The sequence below is a fragment of the Heterodontus francisci genome, chromosome 25 (assembly GCF_036365525.1).
Source record: "Heterodontus francisci isolate sHetFra1 chromosome 25, sHetFra1.hap1, whole genome shotgun sequence".
NCBI lineage: Eukaryota > Metazoa > Chordata > Chondrichthyes > Heterodontiformes > Heterodontidae > Heterodontus > Heterodontus francisci.
In genome coordinates this window covers 65355725-65377104 of record NC_090395.1, presented here as the reverse complement: position 1 = coordinate 65377104, position 21380 = coordinate 65355725, and the positions used below count along the sequence as shown (strand labels likewise).

General features: G+C 43.2%; 1 protein-coding gene across 1 annotated transcript in view; it reads left to right on the top strand.

Moving 5' to 3' along the window:
- The window catches only part of LOC137384035 (polymeric immunoglobulin receptor-like), a 64078-nt gene that overhangs the window by 27278 nt on the left and 15420 nt on the right, over positions 1-21380 (top strand). The window contains exons 9-10 of the mRNA XM_068057600.1: positions 14848-15177; positions 17040-17360. Of these exons, the coding sequence (XP_067913701.1) occupies positions 14848-15177; positions 17040-17360 (651 nt within the window). The remainder of the gene's footprint in view (positions 1-14847; positions 15178-17039; positions 17361-21380) is intronic.

The window sequence follows — 21380 nt, the reverse complement described above, 5'->3', positions numbered from 1 at the left end:
GAAAATAGAATGATCCAAGTCCAGATGGAGAGAAATTACTTTGTTACCTTTCTCTTCAGGTGTTTGCAAAAACTACGACTTGTATTTGACAGACCCATGCAGTGTTATATTTGTCTATAAGTATGTGCCCATAAAGCTTTTTATAACCTTTGATTTTCACAATGCAAGATGGTGTGTTGTTATATTCAATAGATTCAGAGAATAGTACGCATATTATTGATTTATTTATTTATAGATACAGCACTGAAACAGGCCCTTCGGCCCACCGAGTCTGTGCCAACCAACAACCACCCATTTATACTAACCCTATAGTAATCCCATATTCCTACCACCTACCTACACTAGGGGCAATTTACAATGGCCAATTTATCTATCAACCTGCAAGTCTTTGGCTGTGGGAAGAAACCAGAGCAGCCAGCGAAAACCCACACGTTCACAGGGAAAACTTGCAAACTCCGCACAGGCAGTACCCAGAATCGAACCCGGGTCCCTGGAGCTGTGAGGCTGCGGTGCTAACCACTGCGCCACTCATTTATTTGTTAATGTAGAAATGACAGCAATACTATATTAATGACTAAAAAGTTATGACATGCTCAGCCCATTGCTTTAACAAGTGCATTAATGTGATTATATGATTGCACTCAATATTTGCCTGCTGTAATTCAAAAATTAATTTCCAGTCTTTTTTGCCAGCTTTATTCATCACATCACGTGTAATATTTCCGTGAAACATTTGCGTGATGAGATTATTGTGAGTTCACTAAGTAAGCTCATGCTAAGTGTAAATATTTACGTGTATTTTTGCGTTCTCTGCTTTCCAAGGCTCGGCTAGATTTGCCATTTTCAGGCTGAATCTGTGGAGGTTTTTTTGTACTCGCCAGTTGATGGCTCCAAAATTCACGATATTTCTAGCATCTTTGGAAGCTACTAGAGCAGGTGAATTTGGAAATTGGGGCAGGATCCTGTTAATCTGGTTTTTGCCCCATCAGAGCAGTGCTGGTGTTTGTGGGGAGAGGTTTAAGGTAGGGCAGTTCTTGTGCACACGCCCCCCACCCCCTTCAAAATTGGGCATCACCAATGGGGACGTGACTGGCAGGATGGATACACCTGCTCAACTTCCTACCTTTGGGACTCTCAACATATTGGTTGTTCTTTCTGAAGGATGGCAAGGGGACCATCAGCTGGGTAAAGGAAGATTTTCTCACAGAAGTGGATCCCACAATGATCAGCTGCTGCAAGGGAAAGCGACCTTCGTGGGAAAGGGGCCAATCTTTAGCCTTTACTTCGCTCTTCTGCTGTCCTCCCACAGCCAAAGACTTGCAGGTTGATAGGTAAATTGGCCATTGTAAATTGCCCCTAGTGTAGGTAGGTGGTAGGGAATATGGGATTACTGTAGGGTTAGTATAAATGGGTGGTTGTTGGTCGGCTCGATGGGCCGAAGGGCCTGTTTCAGTGCTGTATCTATAAATAAATAAATAAATAAATCCACTCCAGCAGTTCGACAAGAACGCCACAATTTCCAGACCTCCCTCCAATGGGTGTCCCAGCTAGATAAATACTGGGACGTGGCACCATTCATTCTGTCAACACATACCTGAGAGGTCATTATTTCAGTGGAGGAGTGGAACTGCATATTTTGAGTCCTGAGTAACGTTTTCGTTCTATGAATTAATTACACTGAATAAATAAACGAAACTAAGGGCCCATGTAATGTCAATCAATTAGTGATCATTCCAGGTACATTAACCAATTAATAAACACAATGCAATTGGAAATTTATTGCATGTTTTAGTAGCACAAGAACAGAAATGACTATTATCCAATTCTCATCATAAATTATAGCTGCATTATAGCTAAAATAACACCATATTTACCACAGGAATAAGAACAGGGCTTCTTTCCAATGATGACTTTTCTGGCAATGTCATCAATTTTGGATTCATTGCCCATCTGTAGTTCCCTTGAGAATGTGGTGCTGGCATCTTTCCTTGAATCTTGCAGTCCTCATGGTGGTGTTCCCACAATGGTGTTAGGTAGGAAATTCCAGGATATTGAGTCAGTGACAATAAAGGAATAATGGTTATATTTTCAAGTCAGGATGGTGTGTGACTCAGTGTTTCCATTACCTTGCTGGTAGATGTTATAGGGCAGTGAGTTGCTGTCCAACTAACTTCGGTGAATTGTTACAGTGCAAGCTATAAATTGTACATGCTGCAACCGCAGTGCACTGGTGGTGGAAGGTATGAATATTGAACTCAATGATAGGAGCATTAATCAAGCAGATTGTTTTATTCCAGCTGGTATGAAGCTCCCAGAGAGTTACTGTAACTGCACCCTTCCAAGGAATTTATGGTTATTCCATCTTACTAGAGCCTTATACATAATGCAGACTTCTTAAGGAAGTCAGGAGTTGAGCCACTCATTGCAGAACACTTTCCATTTACAGCTTCCATCCTGCACTTGTATCCACAGTGTTGATATGGCTGGTGTAGCTCCTTTCTAGTCAGTGGTGCCAAGATGTAGATGGTGGAGACATGGCTTTGCTGAAATAGGGAAGAGGTGGGGTTGGGGGGGTGGGTGTTGTTGGTGGGGGTGGTTGGGCCTTTTCATGGTGCAGATAGTCTTTATGTCATGCAAATGTTACTTGCTGCTCATCAACCACGCCTGGATGTTGTCCAGGTGCATTATCAAAGAACAAAGAACAGTACAGCACAGGAACAGGCCATTCGGCCCACCAAGCCTGCGCCGATCTTGATGCCTGCCTAAACTAAAACCTTCTGCACTTCCGGGGCCCATATCCCAGGGAATACAGGGATATGGGCCCCGAAAGTGCAGAAGGTGTTAGTTTCGGCAGGCATCAAGATCGGCGCAGGCTTGGAGGGCCGAATGGCCTGTTCCTGTGCTGTACTGTTCTTTGTTATTCCCTTCCTATTTATGTATTTGTCAAGATGTCTCTTAAACGTCGCTATCGTATCTGCTTCCACCACCTCCCCTGGCAGCAAGTTCCAGGCACTCACTACCCTCTGTGTAAAAAACTTGCCTCGCACATCCCCTCTAAACTTTGCCCCTCACACCTTAAACCTATGTCCCCTAGTAACTGACTCTTCCACCCTGGGAAAAAGCTTCTGACTATCCACTCTGTCCATGCCGCTCATAACTTTGTAAACCTCTATCATGTCGCCCCTCCACCTCCGTCGTTCCAGTGAAAAACAATCCGCGTTTTTCCAACCTCTCCTCATAGCTAATGCCCTCCAGACCAGGCAACATCCTGGTAAACCTCTTCTGTACCCTCTCTAAAGCCTCCACGTCCTTCTGGAAGTGTGGCGACCAGAATTGCACGCAATATTCTAAGTGTGGTCTAACTAAGGTTCTGTACAGCTGCAACATGACTTGCCAATTTTTATACTCTATGCCCCGACCGATGAAAGCAGGCATGCTGTATGCCTTCTTGACTACCTTATCCACCTGCGTTGCCACTTTCAGTGACCTGTGGACCTGTACGCCCAGATCTCTCTGCCTGTCAATACTCCTAAGGGTTCTGCCATTTACTGCATACCTCCCACCTGCATTAGACCTTCCAAAATGCATTACCTCACATTTGTCCGGATTAAACTCCATCTGCCATTTCTCCGTCCAAGTCTCCAACCGATCTATATCCTGCTGTATCCTCTGACAATCCTCATCATTATCCGTAACTCCACCAACCTTTGTGTCGTCTGCAAACTTACTAATCAGAATAGCTACATTTTCCTCCAAATCATTTATATATACTACAAACAGCAAAGGTCCCAGCACTGATCCCTGAGGAACACCACTAGTCACATCCCTCCATTCAGAAAAACACCCATTCACTGATACCCTCTGTCTTCTATGACCGAGCCAGTTCTGTATCCATCTTGCCAGCTCACCTCTGATCCCGTGTGAATTCACCTTTTGTACCAGGAGTATCAAAGGAGTTGTGAATACAGCTGTGAAGTTGTGTACAATCATCAGCAAATAGACTCACTCCTGACCTTATGCACAGAGAAAATCATTGAAGAAGCAGCCGAGGGTGGTTGGGCCAAGGATGTTGCCTGAGGATGGCAACAACAATATAATCTACAATAAGTTGGCCTCTGACTATCACAACCATCTTCCTGTCTCAGATATGAATTCGGCCACAGGAGGATTTTCCTTTTTGTCTCTCATTGACCTCAATTTTGCTTGGAATTCTTTGTACGATATTTGGTCAAATGCTCCCTGATGGTGACAACAGCTCTCTGGCAATCAGCTCTTGTACCAATGCCTAGATCCAGGGTGTGCTGAAGTCAGTAATACACTCATGAAGCAATGTAACAGCGCTCTACGACTAACTTTGTAAAAGAATTCCAATCCCAAATGGAAAGGGCCAATGAATTGAATAATTCACATGGGCTGGATGCCAATTGGCTGAATTTTGCCAAGCGAGATAGCTGGGCCTATTTCTAGCTGGGGTGGAGATCATCTCACATGAAAAGGTAGGTACTGTATAGAGTTATCGGGGTCAAAGTGATCTCCTGGACTAGTTTTATCGCTGAGGGGGCTCGGAGACAAATTTCCCATGTTTTCTTGCCCAAGTTGGCCTGTATTTTTTCTGGTTTCTTACTTCTCCCAGGAGATTACATGGTTTTAGGTGCGGGGGGAGCATGTATATATTGTGACACACATGATATCCAATTATGTGGGACAGGCTGGATAGACCAGAGGGTCTTTTCTTGTCAATCATTGTTTGTATTTTCATATATCTGTACATTCACTGTTAGTAAGGAAATTTTCAAGACAAAGCACCTGACATGGCATAATGGTACATGCTAAAATATTACTTACAGGTCAATTCTTGAAACATTCTACCTAAATAGTTACTTTCATATACCTGGTAAGAGAAACGATAAAACCCAGAGCTTAATTTCTTGCCAAAGTGCAGTAAGTTCGGCGAGTATAGGTTCTTCTAAAATGTTTGTGTAAATAATGAACTCTTTTCCCACCTATTCAACAAAGTTAGGAATAATTTTCAACAATTTACCTGTGCGTGATACACAAAAGGTGATTTTACAAATGACCTGCTTGAAGATTTTTGTTGACTTGCAAAGTCAGGACTCAGTTCCAGGCAGATCATATCTCGACCATGAATCAGGACTTTAAACAGGTCACCAATATCATTGACCATGGCTATTCCTTTCAGTAAGTTAGAGACTTGTAGGAGAGTCCTCCTTGCCTATAGCAAACGAGATTAAAACTTAAAACGAGATAAAAAACGGGATGAGGTCCTACAAGCAGAATTTAGGGAGTTAGGAGCCATGTTAAAAAGTAGGACCTCAGAGGTAGTAATCTCAGGATTGCTACCAGTGCCACGTGATAGTCAGAGTAGAAATGAAAGAATAGTCAGGATGAATGCGTGGCTTGAGAGATGGTGCAGGAAGGAGGGGTTCAGATTTTTGGGACATTGGGACCGGTTCTGGGGGAGGTGGGACTATTACAAATTGGACGGTCTACACCTGGGCCGGACTGGAACCAATGTCCTTGGGGGTGCTTTTGCTAACGCTGTTGGGGAGGGTTTAAACTAACGTGGCAAGGGGATGGGAACCAAATGAGGAGGTCAGTGGACAGTAAGGAGGTAGTAACTAAAGCCTGTAAGGAACTAGATAATGAAGTCAGCGTGACTAAGGGGAAGAGTAGGCAGGGAGCAGATGATGAACGCAAAGGGAGTGGTGGTCTGAGGTGCACTTGTTTTAATGCAAGAAGTGTAGTAGGTAAGGCAGATGAACTTAGGGCTTGGATTAGTACCTGGGAGTATGATGTTATTGCTATTACTGAGACTTGGTTGAGGGAAGGGCATGATTGGCAACTAAATATCACAGGATATCAATGCTTCAGGCGGGATAGAGAGGGAGGTAAAAGGGGTGGAGGAGTTGCATTACTGGTCAAAGAGGATATCACAGCTGTGCTGAAGGAGGGCACTATGGAGGACTCGAGCAGTGAGGCAATATGGGCAGAACTCAGAAATAGGAAGGGTGCGGTAACAATGTTGGGGCTGTACTACAGGCCTCCCAACAGCGAGCGTGAGATAGAGGTATAAATATGTAAACAGATTATGGAAAGATGTAGGAGCAACAGGGTGGTGGTGATAGGAGATTTTAATTTTCCCAACATTGACTGGGATTCACTTAGTGTTAGAGGTCTAGATGGAGCAGAATTTGTCAGGAGCATCCAGGAGGGTTTTCTAGAGCAGTATGTAAATAGTCCAACTCGGGAAGGGGCCATACTGGACCTGGTGTTGGGGAATGAGCCCGGCCAGGTGGTTGAAGTTTCAGTAGGGGACTACTTTGGGAATAGTGATCACAATTCCGTAAGCTTTAAAATACTCATGGACAAAGACGAGAGTGGTCCTAAAGGAAGAGTGCTAAGTTGGGGGAAGGCCAACTATACCAAAATTTGGCAGGAGCTGGGGAATGTAGATTGGGAGCAGCTGTTTGAAGCTAAATCCACAGGTAATATGTGGGAGGCTTTTAAAGAGAGGTTGATTAGCGTGCAGGAGAGACATGTTCCTGTGAAAATGAGGGATAGAAATGGCAAGATTAGGGAACCATGGATGACAGGTGAAATTGTGAGACTAGCTGAGGAAAAAGGAAGCATACATAATTAGAATTAGAATTAGAACACTACAGCGCAGTACAGGCCCTTCGGCCCTTGATGCTGCGCTGACCTGTGAAACCATCTGACCTACACTATTCCATTTTCATCCATATGTCTATCCAATGACCACTTAAATGCCCCTAAAGTTGGCGAATCTACTACTGCTGCAGGCAGGGCGTTCCACGCCCTTACTGCTCTCTGAGTAAAGAAACTACCTCTCACATCTGTCCTATATCTATCACCCCTCAACTTGAAGCTATGTCCCCTCATGTTTGCCATCACCATCCGAGGAAAAAGACGCTCACCATCCACCCTATCTAACCCTCTGATTATCTTATATGTCTCTATTAAGTCACCTCTCCTCCTCCTTCTCTCCAACGAAAACAACCTCAAGTCCCTCAGCCTTTCCTCGTAAGACCTTCCCTCCATACCAGGCAACATCCTAGTAAATCTCCTCTGCACCCTTTCCATAGCTTCCACATCCTTCCTATAATGCGGTGACCAGAACTGCACGCAATACTCCAGGTGCGGTCTCACCAGAGTTTTGTACAGCTGCAGCATGACCTCGTGGCTCCGAAACTCGATCCCCCTACTAATAAAAGCTAACACACCATATGCCTTCTTAACAGCCCTATTAACCTGGGTAGCAACCTTCAGGGATTTATGCACCTGGACACCAAGATCTCTCTGTTCATCTACACTACCAAGAATCTTCCCATTAGCCCAGTACTCTGCATTCCTGTTACTCCTTCCAAAGTGAATCACCTCGCACTTTTCCGCATTAAACTCCATTTGCCATCTCTCAGCCCAGCTCTGCAGCCTATCTATGTTCCTCTGTACCCTACAACATCCTTCGGCACTATCCACAACTCCACCGACCTTAGTGTCATCTGTAAATTTACTAACCCACCCTCTACACCCTCTTCCAGGTCATTTATAAAAATGACAAACAGCAGTGGCCCCAAAACAGATCCTTGCGGTACACCACTAGTAACTAAACTCCAGGATGAACATTTGCCATCAACCACCATCCTCTGTCTTCTTTCAGCTAGCCAATTTCTGATCCAAAGCTCTAAATCACCTTCAACCCCATACTTCCGTATTTTCTGCAATAGCCTACCGTGGGGAACCTTATCAAACGCCTTACTGAAATCCATATACACCACATCCATTGCTTTACCCTCATCCACCTGTTTGGTCACCTTCTCGAAAAACTCAATAAGGTTTGTGAGGCACGACCTACCCGTCACAAAACCATGCTGACTATCTCTAATGAACTTATTCTTTTCAAGATGATTATAAATCCTGTCTCTTATAACCTTTTCCAACATTTTACCCACAACCGAAGTAAGGCTCACAGGTCTATAATTACCAGGGCTGTCTCTACTCCCCTTCTTGAACAAGGGGACAACATTTGCTATCCTCCAGTCTTCCGGCACTATTCCTGTCGACAATGACGACATAAAGATCAAGGACAAAGGCTCTGCAATCTCCTCCCTAGCTTCCCAGAGAATCCTAGGGTAAATCCCATCTGGCCCAGGGGACTTATCTATTTTCACACTTTCCAAAATTGATAACACCTCCTCCTTGTGAACCTCAATCCCATAAGGTCTAGGTGGCTGAAGAAAGACGAAGCTTTGAAAGAATATCGGGAATGTAGGACCAATCTGAAACGAGGAATTCAGAGGGCTAAAAGGGGTCATGAAATATCTTTAGCAAACAAGGTTAAGGAAAATCCCAAAGCCTTTTATTCATATATAAGGAGCAAGAGGGTAACTAGAGAAAGGATTGGCCCACTCAAGGACAAAGGAGGAAAGTTATGCGTGGAGTCAGCGAAAGTGGGTGAGATTCTAAACGAGTACTTTGCATCGGTATTCACCGAGGAGAGGGACATGAAGGATGTTGAGGTTAGGAACAGATGTTTGATTACTCTAGGTCAAGTTGGCATAAGGAGGGAGGAAGTGTTGGGTATTCTAAAAGGCATTAAGGTGGACAAGTCCCCAGGTCCGGATGGGATCTATCCCAGGTTACTGAGGGAAGCGAGAGAGGAAATAGCTGGGGCCTTAACAGATATCTTTGCAGCATCCTTAAACACGGGAGAGGTCCCGGAGGACTGGAGAATTGCTAATGTTGTCCCCTTGTTTAAGAAGGGTAGCAGGGATAATCCAGGTAATTATAGACCGGTGAGCCTGACGTCAGTGGTAGGGAAGCTGCTGGAGAAGTTACTGAGGGATAGGATCTATTCCCATTTGGAAGAAAATGGGCTTATCAGTGATAGGCAACATGGTTTTGTGCAGGGAAGGTCATGTCTTACCAACTTAATAGAATTCTTTGAGAAAGTGACAAAGTTGATTGATGAAGGAAGGGCTGTAGATGTCATATACATGGACTTCAGTTAGGCGTTTGATAAGGTTCCCCATGGTAGGCTGATGGAGAAAGTGAAGGCGCATGGGGTCCAAGGTGTACTAGCTAGATGGATAAAGAACTGGCTGGGCAACAGGAGACAGAGAGTAGCAGTGGAAGGGAGTTTCTCAAAATGGAGACGTGTGACCAGTGGTGTTCCACAGGGATCCGTGCTGGGACCACTGTTGTTTGTGATCTACATAAATGATTTGGAGGAAAGTATAGGTGGTCTGATTAGCAAGTTTGCAGACAACACTAAGATTGGTGGAGTAGCAGATAGTGAAGGGGACTGTCAGAGAATACAGCAGAATATAGATAGATTGGAGAGTTGGGCAGAGAAATGGCAGATGGAGTTCAATCAGGGCAAATGCGAGGTGATGCATTTTGGAAGATCCAATTCAAGAGTGAACTATACAGTAAATGGAAAAGTCCTGGGGAAAATTGATGTACAGAGAGATTTGGGTGTTCAGGTCCATTGTTCCCTGAAGGTGGCAACGCAGGTCAATAGAGTGGTCAAGAAGGCATACGGCATGTTTTCCTTCATCGGACGGGGTATTGAGTACAAGAGTTGGCAGGTCATGTTACAGTTGTAATGGACTTTGGTTCGGCCACATTTGGAATACTGCGTGCAGTTCTGGTCGCCACATTACCAAAAGGATGTAGATGCTTTGGAGAGGGTGCAGAGGAGGTTCACCAGGATGTTGCCTGGTATGGAGGGCGCTAGCTATGAAGAGAGGTTGAGTAGATTAGGATTATTTTCATTAGAATGACGGAGGTTGAGGGGGGACCTGATTGAGGTGTACAAAATCATGAGAGGTATAGACAGGTTGGATAGCCAGAAGCTTTTTCCCAGAGTGGGGGATTCAATTACTAGGGGTCACGAGTTTAAAGTGAGAGGGGAAAAGTTTAGGGGGGATATGCGTGGAAAGTTCTTTATGCAGAGGGTGGTGGTTGCCTGGAACGCGTTGTCTGCGGAGGTGGTAGACGCGGGCACGATAGCGTCTTTTAAGATGTATCTAGACAGATACATGAATGGGCAGGAAGCAAAGAGATACAGACCCTTAGAAAATAGGCGACATGTTTAGATAGAAGATCTGGATCGGCGCAGGCTTGGAGGGCCGAAGGGCCTGTTCCTGTGCTGTAATTTTCTTTGTTCTTTGTTCTTTTAAAAATGAGTTGAAAAAACTCTGAAAACTCATCACTATTTCTAAGAACAGAATACTGTGGAATATGCAACTTAACACATTCTTGAATAAAACCTTCAGAATTCACTTGAGATGCTCTTAAATTATGACACTTTGCTCATTTATGGCATAAGTTGTGCATTGCAACAGTCCTTATTGTATATCTTTTGTTTATGCTTTGGATGATCTTCACAAGGAACAAAAGGAGAAGAGAAACAAGTTTTGCAAACTAAACATTCACCTGTTATGTGTAAAGCATTTAAGTTTAGAAAAAGAGCTTCATGACTGAGAAAGACCCTACTGATCCCACTGAGCGTCTGACAGGGAGGGAGGGAGGAAAAGGGGGAGGTCGGGGAAAGGGTCAGTCACTGTCAGATCAGGTCTCAGCAACTTTGGTTCAGAAAGAACACAGAAATAGCTGTGATTGAGAAACCAGCTTTAAGTAAACTTAAGTTTTATTTTTCCAAAAATGCTGGTTAAAGTACATCCAGAGAGATATTTGTTTTAAAGGAATACTGAGGGAATTATGGTTCAATATTTAAAAGCAAGTCATAGTCAGTAGCCCATAGGTAATACTTTTGCCTTGAGCTGAAACTATTGTAAAGAAATGTTTGTAATTTTCCATGACACAAGTCAAGATTAAACAAATCTGTAACTACTGAAAGGAATAGCCATGGCAACCGACTTTTTGAAATGGGGACAGATCCTGACTATTTGTTATTCGTACAATCAGATGGAATTTGATGAAATGTCAATGACATTGGTGACCTGTTTAAAGTCCTGATTCATGGTCGGGATATGGTCTGCCTGGAACTGAGTCCTGACTTTGCAAGTCAACAAAAATCTTCAAGCAGGTCATTTGTAAAATCACCTTTTGTGTATCACGCACAGGTAAATTGTTGAAAATTATTACTAACTTTGTTGAATAGGTGGGAAAAAAATTCATTATTTACACAAACATTTTAGAAGAACCTATACTCGCAGAACTTACTGTACTTTGCCAAGAAATTAAGCTCTGGGTTTTATCGTTTCTCTTACCAGGTATATGAAAGTAATTATTGAGGTCATTTATGAATGTTTCAATAATTGACCTGTAAGTAATATTTTAGCATGAATCTGAGTGTTCAGGTTAAAACAGAGGAGAGTCAATTTTCTGGTGGGACTGGATTATTGCAAGCAGACAGATATTCTCACGGACTAACTCACGAGATAGAAATATGTAGGGATGCATTTTATTCTCACCATAAGGTCCTGGCAATGGGCCAGAAGGTGGGGGGAGACCCCGCCTTGGCCCTCCATCGGACCCCTGAAGCTGCTTAATGGTGGGCAGGAAATTAATTGTCGATTAATTAATTAATTAATTGGTGATCACCACCTGGGGATCCCTCCAGCGGCCCTGGATTGCCTCTAAAGGAGGGACACCGCCACCCCCCGACTCTCTTAGGAAGCCACCAGGCTTTACCTAGTGGCATGTCCCCGTTTTTAATGTCCTGTGAGCTAAATTCCTCTCCTCTTCCACAGCACTGAGCCTAATTCCATTCAGATTATAATTAGTGAATTATCAAAATGCATCTCACTCCTACATTGAATACCATCTGCCACCTTTTAGCCGCATTCCCCCAACTTATCAATATTTCTTTGCAGTTTCCTTTGATCTGTTAATGAATTAACTATACCTCCCTCCTATTTTGGTATAATCTGCAAATTTCAACACCATACACTCTCGGTTTATTTCCAAATCATAGCTATACACGGTGAACAGAAGTGGTCCCAGAACAGTAACCTGAGATACACCACTACCCAACTCCAGCCAATGAAAAAATTGCACTTAACTCCTACTCTGCTTTTCCAAGTTAATCAATTTTTAATCCAGTTTGCTATCTTGCCACTAATTACATACCACTTAATTTTCTCTAGTCATCTCCCATGTGTCACTTTGAGAGATTAAGGAGTATGGCATCTTGGACAATCAGCTCCGTAAGGAATGATCAATGAGCTCACACTAAGAATGGCGTGCACATTAAACTCACCTTTATTTTCCCACCAAATTCTGCCCCAACATTTCAGCTGCGGACCCTACTTAAGCAATGCAGCCAAGCAACTCACCACAACCATAGAAAGGAGGGCAGAAGTTGTATATAACAAACAGAAGAATCGTGTGATGTTGCAAATAATTGTCAAATAATGGGTAGAAGTATTAAGGCTTTAAAGAAACAAAGAATGTACAACAGCAAAGTAAGTAGGAGGCTTAATTCCAATTGTCCTTTCATTGGTGTTTTCCCATGCAGAAGCAGGAGATGGAACTTCTGCCCAATCACCTCCTCTCACACGGTGCACATCTGGGCCACAGCTGGGATTTTCCCAGGCCTCTCACTTCCTTTGCTATTTACCCACTCTTTGCTTCATTAATGTCTGAATGCTTCTATCCATTACTTGAATGAGATTGATCTGTTACATTATTCTGCTCATATTCCATTTTGGGTTTGAGGAACAGTCTGCACCCAAAGTATTAACTTGCCTCTTTCTCTCCGATTGACTGGTTGAGTGTTTCCAGCATTTTCTGTTCTTTTTGTTCCTGGTGAACTCTTACTTCTCCAATTATTTAGTCATTTTGCCCCATATTACTCAACTGATTTCCTGATCCCCGCATCCAACTATCAACCATACTCAGCTAATTACCACTTTTAAATGAAGGAATGATATACAAGATCTGCAAGATTTACTCTTTGTTGGTGTAAGTTTAAGTTTTTGTTCGATTGGGTAGATTTTCAAGTGAGCAATTCCCTTTGGCAGTGGACGGGCAAGAGGCGGGTGGGAGGCGGGCAGAGTGTTCCTGCCACCTACCCGGTGGAAGTGGTCCAAGGCTCCATCCACCTTCAACAACTGCTCACTTTTGGAGCAGCTCATTAATCAGAAGGGTTAGGACATCTGGGACAAAATTTTGAATGGCCACAGAGGCACGACTGGGGGCGGATGGGCCCACAAATACCTGGCGTGTTCCCGCCTTGGGCCTTTTGAGACGTGGATGGTTGGGGGTATGGGCAGTGATGGGCAACTGCCCACAAGCCATGGGTAACTACTTAAGGCCTTTAGAGCCTATTAAGGGCACAGTGCAGACAGTCACTGGAATTTTCTAGTCGGCAATTGAGCCCCTACCAAGGCCGAAACCCGGCCGATGAATGGAGGCAGATTCCTGGCGGCAGACAGGGAGTCCAACACTCCATGTAACATCTTTAACAACCCCCCTGCACACCTCCCACCACCGTGGCCACAACCATGAGATGGCTACAGTTGCAGACGCAGGCAACCCTGTGGAGACATTTTCCCCTACGTGAGGATGGCCTGGCGGCTGTATCCAGTATAAATATCATCCTTGTTAAAAGCTTTTCAGAGGGTGCCTCCATTTTCTCCTATCTACATCGGCAGCCCTACCTCTGGCGATGGGGATGCCGATTTCTCAGGGCTCGAGGGCCTCCTATTGGCCCACTAGCCTCGGGAGACCCCCCCTCCCCCACCCTGCCAGTCCGCCATCCTTCAATGGATGGTGAGCACGCACCCGAGCCGTTAATTGGCCAGCCATTCAAAAATCACATCAGGCCTCAGGCGCCGCATGATGCAGGGTCGGGAGCCGAAAATGTACCCGATGTCAAGGTCCTGACCCCAGAATGAAAATCCAGCCCCTGGCATCTCTACTCCAGAGTGCAGCTTGGCGGAAGTGATTTAAAGGGAGGAGGAGCCCTGCAGAAAGTCAGACAAGTCGGTGAGCGGGCAATATTTAAGCGGCCAGAGGGAGCTTTAATGCTCCTTCTCAACCAATAGAAATCATTTAAATCCCTTTTTGTAATACTTTGTTTGAGTGGGCTGCAGTATCCCTTTAAGGACTGCTGGTTAGACTACTCAATACCAAGTACCAATGGACCTAGGTATGCGACTCATGCACCACACACTGGGAATGTGAAATTGCATCTGGGTCCTATTGACGTCATGTTTCTGGCAGGCACTTGGGCCATCCGTTTCAAAGCCCCTGGAAAAATGATGGTGACCCAGATGCTGACATGAATTTGATGGTCAGTGCTGTGCTGTCATTTTAATCCTGCAACTGCTTATTCCCGCCCGGCAGGGGAATGAAAAGCAGCCCCACTGAACCATCAAGTATTCATTTATGCTTACTATCGATTTAACAGAGTCAACATCGCTGTTGAGTTGAATAATTGGTAAAGGTATGTGTTTACTTTTCAATATTTTACTTCCCATTTTTCATGCAGATGGGAGGAGGAATTCTGACAGAGTGTAACCAAAGTAATAAGATTGGAGGAAGGACTTAGTGCTGAAAACTAACAAGGTGTCCAAATCCTTACAGACATCGGGACAAATTGTTACAAATTCAACATGTAGTACTAATATTTCAGTAAGGCGTTTCAGGGAATTTGCACTCTAGTGATTTGTCAGCAAAAAGGATCTTGTCAAAAAGTGTTCACTCAGTTGCCCACGATAGGCCAAGTTATAAATGGTCAGTGGAAGAATCCACTAAATCGAGCGGTTTTTCCCTCATCCATGCTTTCTTCAAATGCATGGTCAGGACACAACCGATTGCTTTCTGTTCCAACAGGTTCACACGGAATAGTGGGACCAAGGATTGTGAACGGAAATCTGGGAGAATCCATCACTGTCAACTGTCAATACAGCACACCAAGTAACAGGAATTCCGAGAAGTACTGGTGTAAAGGAGGACAGAGATATTCATGCACAGTGATGGTTCGCACTCAAAGACTACAGCAGGAAAGATTCAACAGACTGTTCATTGTGGACAACCAAACCAGTGGAATATTTTCTGTAACAATGAAACATTTATCACGCGAAGATGCAGGATGGTATTGGTGTGGGATAACAATGCTGGGCCGCGATGAAATGGCTCCTGTACAATTGAATGTTCTTGAAGGTAAAATGAATCACCATTTATTTACTTCAAGTACAGGATAAGCATTCCAAGAAATGAAGTATTCCCTGTGGCTCTTATCTGTTTAAACAGAAAACATTCTTAGTCTTGCTCAGAGATTAATAAAAAGATTCTCAGATTTAAAATACATGTTCAGGAAAAATAAGCAACCCATACATTTGGCTGATAGTTCAGAAGAATTGCATTAAAATTGTGTTAAATGATCAAAAAATAACATGCTGGAAATCTGAAATAAAAACAGCAATTCTATATATTCAATCAGTCACAATCTGTAGAGAGAAAATGTAAGTTAATGTTTTGGATAGAATCTTAAAACTGAAAGTTAAACAGAGGACTCCTATTGCTGCAGAAGGAGGAGGAAGGGTGAGAGCAGAGACACATGGAAATGCAATGGACATAACTGAGGAAGAAGGGTGTTTTTGCTCTGCTGCAAAAGGTGGAGTCAGCACAGCAGAGTTGTGATTGTGGATGGAGAAACTTGGAAGAAGGGACGGAGCCTGACAGGAAAAGGAGTGGGAAGTAGCATATTCCAGGTCGTCGCTGGCATCTGTGGAATGCCCATCAACAGAGAGACAGGCAGACAGAAATAGAGGGAAGGAAATAATCAGAGAAGAATCGTATGAAAGCGAGGAATGGTGGAAATTGGAAGCATAGTTAATTACATTCTCAAGGTCAGAGTGGGGGATCCAAGTAGAGTTGTTAAAAACCGTATTCTACATATTGTTCAAATGCAGGTCCCATTGTAACCCTTTCCAAATTCAAGGAAATTAGTTGAATTCGAAGAGATGTTCAAGGTGAGAACAATTTTAGTCAGAGTTTCATTCCTCAATAAGAGGCAGGCAAAAATCTATACCATTATTACAAGCCTTTATAACTGAAGCAGTTGGCAAATCCATCTGTCCTTCATTTATATTTGTAGAAAAAGAACATAAGCACATGAAAGGCTGAAGATGTTGAAGATAAAACTTGGTAATGTATTTTTTAAGGAATGTTTGGGGCATGTTTTCCTGGAGAAATTTGCGCACAACCAAATAAGACTCCATTAACCATCAGTTCTCTCTCCAACTCATCGAATTGGCTCTGCCAGTCTGCAGCTGTCCCTTGTGACTGGCAGGTTCATGTTGACAAGCTCCAATCCTGGCGATGAAGCTGCTATTCCTTGTAGAGTGCTGACCAGTTGACAGTTCAATGAGCTGGCAGTTGACATGGAGGAAAGTTCATACTCAAAGGTGGGTAAATAGAGAGCTCAGATATTGGAACTAAAACAGAATACACATGTAGATCTACTTAGCACCATTAGAAAAATTACAAAGAAATACATGTGTCCAATTTTCAACTAAATCCTGACACTTTGTCATTTGCACATTTTTATTATAGACTGTTCTTTCCTCTCACTCTGATATGATTTGTTATATATGCAATTTTTTTTAAATAATTCTTTAGGTTATAACTGAAGTGACAGAAATGCTGGAAGATGCTTTAGTGTTCAAAGGTGAAGTTGAACATAGAATAAGTCCTAAAACTGTCCACCAAGGTGAACTGTTTGGCTTAAAAACAAATGAATTATCTATCACTGTCACTTCATAAGATCTTTCAGGGTTCTGTTTGACTTGTAAAGCAGAAAGGATCCGAGCATCCTTGAAAGGAACATTTGATAAGTCTATGGAGCGAAGGGAATGGGATAAGTGGACAACTCTTTCAGGAAGCCAGCATAGGCATGATGGGCTGAATGGCCCCCATCTGTGCTGTAAAATACCTCGATTCTGAGATAGCTGTCACACTATATTGCCAGCAGGTGCTCTTCATGACCTTAAGCAATTATATATTGTTCTCTATTCTCGCAGACAGATTAACTGGGTCAAGACAAGTGAATGGGACTTTAGGAGAAGCTGTCACCTTAAGGTGTCACTATCCAGTATCATATTACAAGGACTACGAGAAGTACTTGTGCAAGGGGTCAGAGAGGAAATTGTGCAGTGTGATTGCTAGAACTCAAAAACTGGATGTAAACAGGGGCCGAAGGATAATTGCTACAGATAACCAGACCAGTGGAGTGTTTGCCATAACCTTGACCGAATTATCCATGGAAGATGCGGGATCTTACTGGTGCGGCATAACAGTGATCGGCTACGACATGGTTCCCCTACAACTGAACGTTCTTGAACGTAAGATAAACATTCGTTTCGTCCCAATGAGTAATTCCTATATACTTAAATAAAGTGTTAAATGTTCTGCTAAGAGGGTCTATTGCGATGCTCTTTTTTTTTAAAAAAAGCATTTTTTGACAGGCTTATTGTAATTTGTTTGATCCGTTAGTGAAGACGTTTTTATACAGTGGAGATTCCGCTTGCTCCAGTACAGGTGGAGGTGCTGGAATTCTGCGAGTAGAAAATGGATCCATCAGGTTTCTGCCCCATTTACAGGGAGGGGTCAAATTCAGCCAAGTGGGTCAGGAATTTCTTCTACCAAAGCCCTCCCACCCTCCGCAGTCTTCCATCTCAGCAGAAACTAGGCGGGGAGTGTCTAGAATGCATAACTAGTTTCCTCAGGAATCCCAGGAGAAACACCTCCATGTCTACTGACAGCAGGTGTAGCCATTGTCCTGGGTCCCATAATGTAACTTCTAATGGAACAAGTGCCAGAGGGGGACCAGCATTCCTAGATCAAAATGAAAAAATAAGGCTACTAAATATTTTTATTTATTTGTTCATGGGATGTGAGAGTTGCTGGCAAGGCCAACATTTATTGCCCATCCCTAACTGCCCTTGAGGAGGAGGTGGTGGTGAGCCACCTACTTGAACTGCTCCAGTCCGTGTGGCATAGGTAGACCCACAGGGAAGGAGTTGCAGAATTTTGACCTAGAGTCAGTGGAGGAACAGCAATATAGTTCCAATTCAGGATGGTGTGTGGCTTGGAGGGGACCTTGCAGATGGTGGTGTTCCCATGCATCTGCTGCCCTAGTCCTTCTAGGTGGCAGAGGTCATGGGTTTGGAAGGTTCTGTCGAAAGAGCCTTGGTGAGTTGCGCAGTGCATCTTGTAGATGGTACACACTGCTGCCGCTGTGCACCGGTGATGTAGGGAGTGAATGTTTAAGGTGGTGGATGGGTGTCAATCAAGTAGGCTGCTTAATTGTCCTGGATGGTGTTGAGTTTCTTGAGTGTTGTTGCAGCTACAGTCATCCAGGCCAGTGAGGACTATTCTATCACACTCCTGACTTGTGTCTTGTAGATGCTAGACAGGCTTTGGGGAGTCAAGAACTGAGTTACTCGCCACAGAATTCCCAGCTTCTGACTTGCTCTTGTAGTCACAGTATTTATATGGCTGGTCCAGATAGATTTCTGGTCAATGGTGTCCACCGGATGTTGATGTTAGGCCCAACTGGCCTGTGCGTTGCCCACTCAGAGCAATATGGTGACACTCTAAAGATTTTCCTTCCTCCGTTAAGTGCCTGCTACTATTACGCAGCAACATATCTGGATGTTCACCCTGAGCATTGGCCATGCCCATGGAATTTGGGGTGTCGTGATGTACACACACATGCAATTCTGCCAATGCATTGGACTAGATAGTGATCTGATGGCAAAAGCTAAGAATGAATGCACTAGAAGACATCAGCATGCCTTCTGTTGCATGGCATTCCATGTTCTGGCAATGAGTCTCAAAATTCTATTTGCTTTTCCATTTACTTCTCCACATTGCCACGGGCCATGTCCTTAGAATAGTTTCCATTATTTTACCTTTTATTGATTTTAGGCCTGCAAACCTGGATCAGATTCATCTCTTTTTTTGAAATATAGGTACAATGTTTGCTTAATTTCAGTTCCTAGTATGCACAGTATAATAACAACATGCATTTATATAGTGTCTTAAATGTCGTAAGATATCCCAAACTGATTCACAGGAGCATTATCAGGCAAAATTTGACATTGAACCACATAAGGAGATTTTAAGACAAGTGACCAAAAGCTTGATCCAAGAGGTAGGTTTTAAGGAGTATCTTAAAGGAGGAGAGAATGATAGAGAAATGGGGAGGTTCATGGAGGGAATTTTAGAGCATAGGAATTTGGGAGCTAAAGTCACAGCCACCAATGGTGGAGTGATGAAGATCGTTGAAATAAAACTGTCTGTAGAGCATCTCTTAAAGATTATAAGAAAGGTTGATGTGCAAAACATGTGTCCCAGTTCACCAGAGCACCAGTTTTTTTTTTACGGCTGTCGTTCCGACATCCTGTTGGGACAGATCTGAAGCCATCTTACTCTGTATCTTGTGTTGATTTGGGAGTGCTTGAAACCAGCATGTTTGGCTATAGGAAAAAGTGCCTCATTTCTGCAGTGCTGACTTGTCTTTCTGTAGTTAGTTGAGACATCTCTGCTGCGGTAAACAAATTGGCAACTGACCTTATTTCTCAAATTGGCTTACTTGTGATTTTTGGTTAAGCTCAGTTCCTCAATTTATCAATCTCAAAATTATTTCGAAATGGCACAATGTCCTCTGCTGAGGTTAGTTTATAACAAATGTAATTCAGTGTGAATCTTGCTAACATGCCTGTATCATATTTAGGGCCCAACATCGCTAAGTTCTTGGCCCCATGCCAGAAGTACAACAGGATGGGACCCAGGACAATGATCCTTTCCCTAGCCCCAGGGACAATATTTGGGATAGGCAACCTGAAACTATAGAAGCAAAACAGAGGTGGCTACCTGAAATTACAGGTGAAAAATTGGCATGTACCTTACACGTCCGATAGGGGAAGCCTAGGACCCTCAACAGGCTAAAGGGAAGGCGGTGGCATAGTGGTAATGTCACTAGACTAGTAACTCACAGCCCCAGGCTAATGCTTTGGGGACATGGGTTCAAATCCCACCACGGCAGATTGTGGAATTTGAATTCAATTAATATATCTGGAATTAAACAGCTAGTCTAGTGGTGATTGTGAAACCATTGCTTTATGATGTAAAAACCCATCTGGTTCACTAATGTCCTTTAGGGAAGGAACCCTGCTGTCCTTATCTGGTCTGGCCTACTTGTGACTCCAGATCCACAGCAATGTGGTTGACTCTTAAATGGCCTAGCGAGTCTCTCAGTTGTATCAAACTGCTACAAGGACTGCAGCAGTTCAAGAAGGCAGCTCACCACCACCTACTCAAGGGCAATTAGGGATGGGCAGTACCTAGCCAGTGGCGCCCATATCCCCTGAACGAATAAAAAAATTACATTTTGACTAATTCCAGCAGGAAAACCAGTGTCTCCATCTTGTTACCTTTGCTCATTGCCTTCCCTATCGACTTTGGACGGATATGCATGAAACCCAAGCCTAATTTCAGTGTCATAGTACATAAAATTCAATAGAATTTACAGCACAAAAGCAAGCCATTCAGCCCTACCGGTCTATGTCAGTTTTTATGTACCAGACAAGGTTCCTCCCATCCCACTTCATCTGATCCCATCAGCATATCTTATTATTGCTTTCTCCCTCATATATTAATCCAGTTTTCCTTTAAATGCATCTCTACAATTCACGGCATTCTCATCACTTCATGGGTAAAGAAGTTTCTTCTGAATACTTATTGGATTTATTACTGACTGCTTTATATTTACAGCCCCTAGTTTTGGAATCTCCCATAAGTGGAAACAGTTTATCTACATCGACCCTATCAAATCCCTTCATAACTTTAAAGATTATTAAAAGTTTCAGTAGAGTAGCTATTTATATTAGCTGTAATAAGGTGTGCGGCTTTATACCATTTTTATGTGCTTTTCTGTTGTGGAGTCATTAATTAAATTAAATTAACTCATTTCATCAGTTTAAAGTTCTGCCAATTGCTACATGCTATTATTCTTATCTATTTGTTCATTCCAATCGGAAATAAGATAATGTACAATTTACATGAGGATGGTTTCTCTACTGGCTTAGATGTGACTTGTAGCCATTGTCATAAACTATAATTCCTCAGAGCAAGTGATATTTTAGTATTAATTCTGCGTATGGAGGTACCACCATTAAATATGCAACAATGTACAGCTCAACTGTCAGTTAATTTAGTACGACTCACATCTGTCATTGGTATTCATCATTTAGTTGGTATTTGCTGAATGCATTAAAATGTATATGGTTTCTTAACCTCCTCCTGAGGGTAAAGGCAACATGTTGGTTCTAAAATTCAGTTTAAAAATGTAGGCACAA